At 34.8% G+C, this 5,996-nt stretch overlaps 1 protein-coding gene across 5 annotated transcripts; it reads left to right on the top strand.

The window, feature by feature from the left end:
• Nucleotides 1-307: 307 nt before the first annotated feature.
• LOC114397992 (probable receptor-like protein kinase At1g30570) lies at nt 308-4,948 on the top strand. Of its 5 annotated transcripts, none has more exons than XM_028360094.1 (8): nt 308-1,352; nt 1,974-2,147; nt 2,250-2,458; nt 3,003-3,129; nt 3,357-3,428; nt 3,643-3,829; nt 3,913-4,045; nt 4,365-4,948. In XM_028360094.1, exons 2-8 carry the CDS (start codon nt 2,000-2,002, stop codon nt 4,626-4,628), a joined length of 1,140 nt encoding a protein of 379 aa, XP_028215895.1. In that variant the 5' UTR covers nt 308-1,352; nt 1,974-1,999; the 3' UTR covers nt 4,629-4,948. The 5 variants fall into 5 exon arrangements, with proteins under 5 accessions (XP_028215895.1, XP_028215893.1, XP_028215894.1 ...); XM_028360092.1 differs by having other exon boundaries at nt 1,936-2,147; XM_028360093.1 differs by having other exon boundaries at nt 308-1,408.
• Nucleotides 4,949-5,996: the final 1,048 nt, after the last annotated feature.

Raw genomic sequence — 5,996 nt, 5'->3', positions numbered from 1 at the left:
TCATTTTACCAAAGACAATTACGTTCGATAAGATCACTTTTGAATATTTAAGGCAGCCGTATGTTTAGGACACTAACTTGAGATCAGTTGGTTAAGTAAGAATAACCTCGTATTGATGATCTACCACTCTAATGATGGTAGTGTTGTGTCATATTTGTGTTTGTGCATATGAAATATGAAGACAATTATGTTCGAGTTAGGTAGAAATAGAACTATACAAAATACTTAATACAATTGTATACTTAGGATGCTTATCACTCAAGATTGATTACTGGTTAAATTGAAACAACCTGTGTCGGTTTGATCTAGTTGGCATTGTGTCGTGTCCTATTTGTGTTTGTGCATGTGAAAAGTGAAAATAAAACGAAGATACATGATCTCAGTGATTTTACTCTTGCAATGTACTGTGTCTCCTGACTCTCCCTTCTTTTTTTTTTCTTTCTCTGTTTGTGCTGTTGCAGCAGTGTGAATCTGTTACAGCTTAGATGCCCTGTACACGACACAGAAAAATAAAATCCCATTCAACTTGCGGTACCAGACAACAATTATGCCACTCTACAGCCCACAATTTTTTTTTAAAAAAAAGATTATTTTTTTGCCCCTCTCTCTCTGTCTTTCTGTCACACTCTCTCTTGATTTCTCTCTCTTAACTGCATTCCCCTCTCTCTGTCTTGTGCTTCAATTTTAGTCAGCTTGAATTGAATTTCCCTTCAGCTGGAGTGGAACCATCAATCAAAAGAATATAAAGGGTCCCTTGTTTTTGTTTACATGTACATACATATATATATACTACTACTATGGGTATATTTATGGTGATGATTTTGAATTGGGGTGTTTGGTGGAGGTGGTAATAAACCTGATAGTGTGTTGTGTCTGTCGGCGCAAGGTCACTTTCTGTCGGCATTGTCTGTATCCACTATCCAACGATGATACGCTTCTGAGAGAAAGAGAGAGAGAAAAAAAAGGAGTATTTTTTTCTATCAATAAAATTAATAAAAAGTACAACGAAGATAGAGAGGTTTTAGTTTTACTTCTGGGTTTTCATTGCTTACAGAGTGCCTCTACCTTTCAAAGAGCATATTCATATCAGCCCTTGACCTTGTCTCTGGAGCCAAGCCAACTGAGACTTCAATCCTGATCTGAAGGGTCTTTTTTCTTTCTTTGGTTTTGATTTTGAACCCCACTTTCCACATTTGCATCTTGTGTGGAATCCTAGAACATCTTGGTTTGGTTGTTGTCAGATTTGTGTTGAGAGGGTGGAGAATTGGTTCATATGAGGGAAGGAGGAGGGGGTTTGTGGGTCAATCTTGATTTCCGTGAGTGGCATTGGAAGCTTCTTCAAAGTGTCATTGGTAAATGAAGCTCAGGCTTTCTGAGATCCTGCCTCATTATTTATCTTGTGATATAGGTCTGGAGATTTGACAAAAAGTAACCCACTTTATTCTATTTGTTGTTCCTTCCATTCCACTCTGCCTTTGTTTTACTTATTTATTTATATTTTTAGATTTCAGCTATGTGAAGAGCAGATGCAATGTTATTAGGCAAGATCCAATTTTATCAGTCTGCATGACATTTAGAGCACATGCATGCATTTTGCTGGGTTTCCTAAAATTGTTCCAATTTTTGCTACTGACATTAGCCTAGCACTAATTATCAATTTCACTAGCAACCCTACTGGATATACTCTTCTTTTTGTCCAGCATTATCATTATAATCATTTTTATTTAGTTTATCTACTTGCATTCTTAACTGCATGCCTTTTGCTAAGTCCTGTCCTTTGCAATTTTGTGTCAACATTCCATTATGTTTGAACTCTAAGTCACTTATTGTTCTTAAGTTTTCACATTCTTAACTGTATCTATATCTTCTTTCTTTTGAAGCACATTACATTCAAACTTCACAGATTGTGATCTTTTGCTGTTCTTTGGACTCCAGGTTTCATGTATAATAATAGTTCATATAAATTTGTACAGCATAAGTGAAGGGATTCCCACACCAGATGTCAAGTACTCTTGCAGCATTATTTGGAGGAGCTGCAGGAGCCGTGGCATTGGTAGGGATTGCTATAATACTTATATGGTTTTGTTTGTCTCGCCAAAGGAATGTTTCTAGGACTTCAGAGACAGGGTCCTCTGATCCTTCTCAAGGTAACAAACATCTCACATGCATGTATTAGATAAACATAAACATACATATTCTGTGATGAATAATTTTCCTGAAGTGATACAAATAAATTCCATTACATGCAGTGGGAAGACATGGTGCAATTGAGTTGCCTATACGAGATACTAGGCGATTTGAGATGGAAGAACTATCTCTGGCCACAAAAAATTTCAGTGACAAGAATTTGATTGGGGAAGGGAAATTTGGGGAGGTATACAAGGGTTTACTTCAAGATGGGATGCTTGTAGCTATCAAAAAACGCCGTGGACTTGCTAGTCAGGAATTTGTTGATGAGGTAATACCCAGTTTCATGCTCTAAAACTTAATTGTATGAGATGCTATGAGAATGAAGCATTGATGTGAAGTGACTTGTCATGCCCTTGCCTGCGAAACAGTGACAGATGCTGGATACTCCATATAAGTACTTGATGAATTTCTTTAGAGATGATTACTGATTAGTCTCTAAAATTGTTTTCCTTGATCTGTTTCATGCAATTTTAAAAGGATGCCCTCTTTCTCTCTATATCTTACTTCTCAAGTCCTTCTTCTGACCCTTGTCTGTTTCTGCTTCAGAATTTAGAGTAGAGTTCTATGGGAAATGCCATTTAGCTTCATCTATCATTTGATTCAGAAAGATGAATCTTTCTTTGCCCATTAATTCACTCAAATGTGTTCACTCATGTCTGAATAAAGTCTTTACAATTATATGTGAGCATAATCAGCATTTCTATCTCACTTCTTCTTGTGTGACTGGCAATTGCAAACATTATATAGTCTTAAATACTTGTATCCCTTATGGTTCATTCGCTTGCTTTGATTTAACATGACTCTTACGTTAGGTACACTATCTCTCATCTATTCACCATCGGAATCTTGTCAGTCTTTTAGGCTACTGCCAGGAGAACAATCTGCAGTTTCTTATATACGAATATGTGCCTAATGGAAGCGTCTCCAGTCACTTGTATGGTAAATTTCTGTATATCAGAAAAACTTCATTATCAATTTTATCTCTATTCAGATTATTCATAGTTATAACTGATAACAATAGTTCTGTTACTATGTGCTTCATGTTTGTTGCATGCACGCAAAACTAAGTTGCATTATACTACATTTCAAAAATTTCTTGTGTCTTGTTTTAGCTAAACGAGTCCTTTCTAAATGCTCATGGTTGTGACTTTGGTTTTCCTTTGCAGGTGCCGGTCAAAACCCGCAAGAGAAGCTAGAATTCAAGCATAGACTTTCAATAGCTCAAGGTGCAGCTAAAGGTGATCCTTTGCAAAATCAGTGAGCATTTGTGGCTTTCCTGGTATCAGTTTTCTTCTCTTTTAGATAAAATACCCAAGTATCTTAATGGATCCCACAAATTTTTTTGTAAGCCATTCTAAAACTTTCAGTTATTTGGTAGTACCTTCTCTATGCATAAAGCCACGAGGAACTTGTTCCTGATTTTCAAAAGCTCATTCATACTATTCTATGCAGGTTTGGCTCATCTTCACTCTTTGAGTCCCCGTTTAGTGCATAAGAATTTCAAAACCACTAATGTTCTTGTGGATGAAAACTTCATTGCTAAGGTGGCGGATGCTGGACTTCGCAATTTTTTGGGGAGAGTTGACATTGCAGGCTCCTCTTCTCAAGTGGCAACAGATGAAATATTCCTTGCATCAGAGTAATATATTGCCCTAAAGCTCATGAATGATTTGTGTTGTCCTGGTTATGCATGCGTTTATTTTTGCACACCATGCCTTGCAGGGTGAGAGAGTTCAGACGATTTTCTGAAAAGAGCGATGTATACAGCTTTGGGGTATTTTTGCTGGAATTGTTAAGTGGGAAAGAAGCAATAGAACCACCATTTCCGGACTCTAATCAAAATCTGGTTGAATGGGTATGTGATTATTTTCTAGAGTTTAGTTTCTATGTATGATCACTTTGTAACCGTTAAAGACGACCAATCTAAAATCATGTTAGGGATGACTTTTAAGATAATTAATGTAAAAGTCAATAAAATTAGCCGATGTACTTTATACTCTATTTTCTAACATCTTAGATGCAAGGTGACATTCACACAATTTGGTTTTGGGGGCACAAGTTGAAAGTGCGTCATATCTACTTTTCATGATGTGCTTTGGACTAATCTTGTATGTAAAGTCCATTTGCTGCTATGTGATTGATTTTTTGCTCGCTTTTTCTTCTCGATAATAAAGGTACTAAGCAATCAAGACCGTGGCATGATGTCTTACATCATTGATCGGAGATTGGAGAGTAGTTTTACAGCTGAAGGAATGGAAGAGTACATCTTGCTCATAATTAGATGCTTAGATCCTTCAAGTGAGAGGCGACCTGCCATGAGCTATGTGGAAATGGAACTTGATCGGATCCTAGAGAAGGAAATGAACTTGACAACAGTCATGGGAGAAGGAACTCCAACTGTGACTCTTGGAAGTCAATTATTCAAATCAACAAAATAAAAAAAAAAAAGGTATTGTTGTCTTAAATTGTTACGTATCATATATTATATATTACATTTGTGCATTATATATTTGCTTTATGATTTTTCCCTAAGTGCATACCAGAGAATAGGGCCAGCTGCTTCCTAAGTGTAAAAAGAGCAGTTGTATCCCCCCCCCCCCCCCTCTATTTTTCTTTTCTTCTTTTCAATGGGCCAGTGAAAAGCTGTATTCTTTTCTTTCTGATTTTTTCCTTCATAAGTGTATGTGATCTCTTGTAAACCATTATTTATTGTTAATATGACAGTGAAGATTGGGTTGGTGTGGTAAACTATTTATCAGTTTTACGCGTTCCTTCTGTCCAATGTTCACATTTCCCATTTCATTAATTATGCTACAGCTCAAATTCAAACTATATTTGGACACCTCAAATGCTAGTTAATACTTAGGGAGAGAATATAAATATGATAAGTGATATGATGTAATAGGAAGAAAAAAAAAAGTGAAATGAGAGGTGTTGATGGAGTGTCCAAATATCATTGTTTGACTTAAAATACATTGATTGTGGGACTACAGTGGTAGCCAATGCAATGTTAGTTTTAATTTTTAGTACCAAACTTGCTTGGCATGAGTGATATGGCACTCTTGTCCTTTAATTTTGCCTGTAACCAAGATCAATACCTTAACCTTCTACATGGTTGATAGGTGATTAAAATACAACTTTTTAAAGCATGAAAAATGCTAAGTAAATTTTTTGCAGCGTTTAAAATGTAAATAAAACAAGATGTGTGTAAAACTTGGTTGAAACCATGTTAAAATGATTTTCGTCCACACTTTTTTTTTACAACTAGGAGATATTTAAGGCATTTTATCTGGCAGCTAATTAAACCTTCATCTCAACATCTCTTTCAATATATATCAACCGTTGAGATGATATCACGTCATCACTCAATTGAAGGTAAAGACTTGAAACAAAATTTTTAATATATTAAGAATTCAGAATAATGAAAAAAAATTATTAGGGATTCAAATAAAAAAACAAGTATATATCAAGAACCTAAAAGTTATTTAAGCCTATTAATTAAAATGAACTAATTTAACTAGTTTTATACTTTTATTAGTCTTGATAAATTAAATATTTGTTTCTTATATATAGAACAAGAGTAGTATTGTTAATTATTAATACAAATAATATTTAATTTAATCATTTTAATAATATTATTAATATTATCTATGGCATTGTTGACAAGAAATCTATATATATTTTTATGATTGGAAAAATCACATTGGATATTAATAAAATTGTAAGTAAACATACTCACATTGTTTATGATGTATTATTGTATTAGAGAGATTTGTATTTTTATTTTATGTCACACTGAAAATTGG

Source organism: Glycine soja, chromosome 19, assembly GCF_004193775.1.
Source record: "Glycine soja cultivar W05 chromosome 19, ASM419377v2, whole genome shotgun sequence".
Taxonomy (NCBI): domain Eukaryota; kingdom Viridiplantae; phylum Streptophyta; class Magnoliopsida; order Fabales; family Fabaceae; genus Glycine; species Glycine soja.
The sequence above is the reverse complement of the archived record's forward strand: the minus strand, read 5'-3'. Positions and strand labels throughout refer to the sequence as shown.

What these genes read in the sequence shown, in the direction of transcription:
- LOC114397992 (XM_028360094.1), top strand. Translation starts at nt 2,000, where the DNA reads ATGTCAAGTACTCTTGCAGCATTATTTGGAGGAGCTGCAGGAGCCGTG. An exon ending in GTCCTCTGATCCTTCTCAAG is followed by an intron (nt 2,148 to 2,249) that starts GTAACAAACATC and finishes CATTACATGCAG; the next exon opens with TGGGAAGACATGGTGCAATT. An exon ending in ATCAAAATCTGGTTGAATGG is followed by an intron (nt 4,046 to 4,364) that starts GTATGTGATTAT and finishes TCGATAATAAAG; the next exon opens with GTACTAAGCAATCAAGACCG.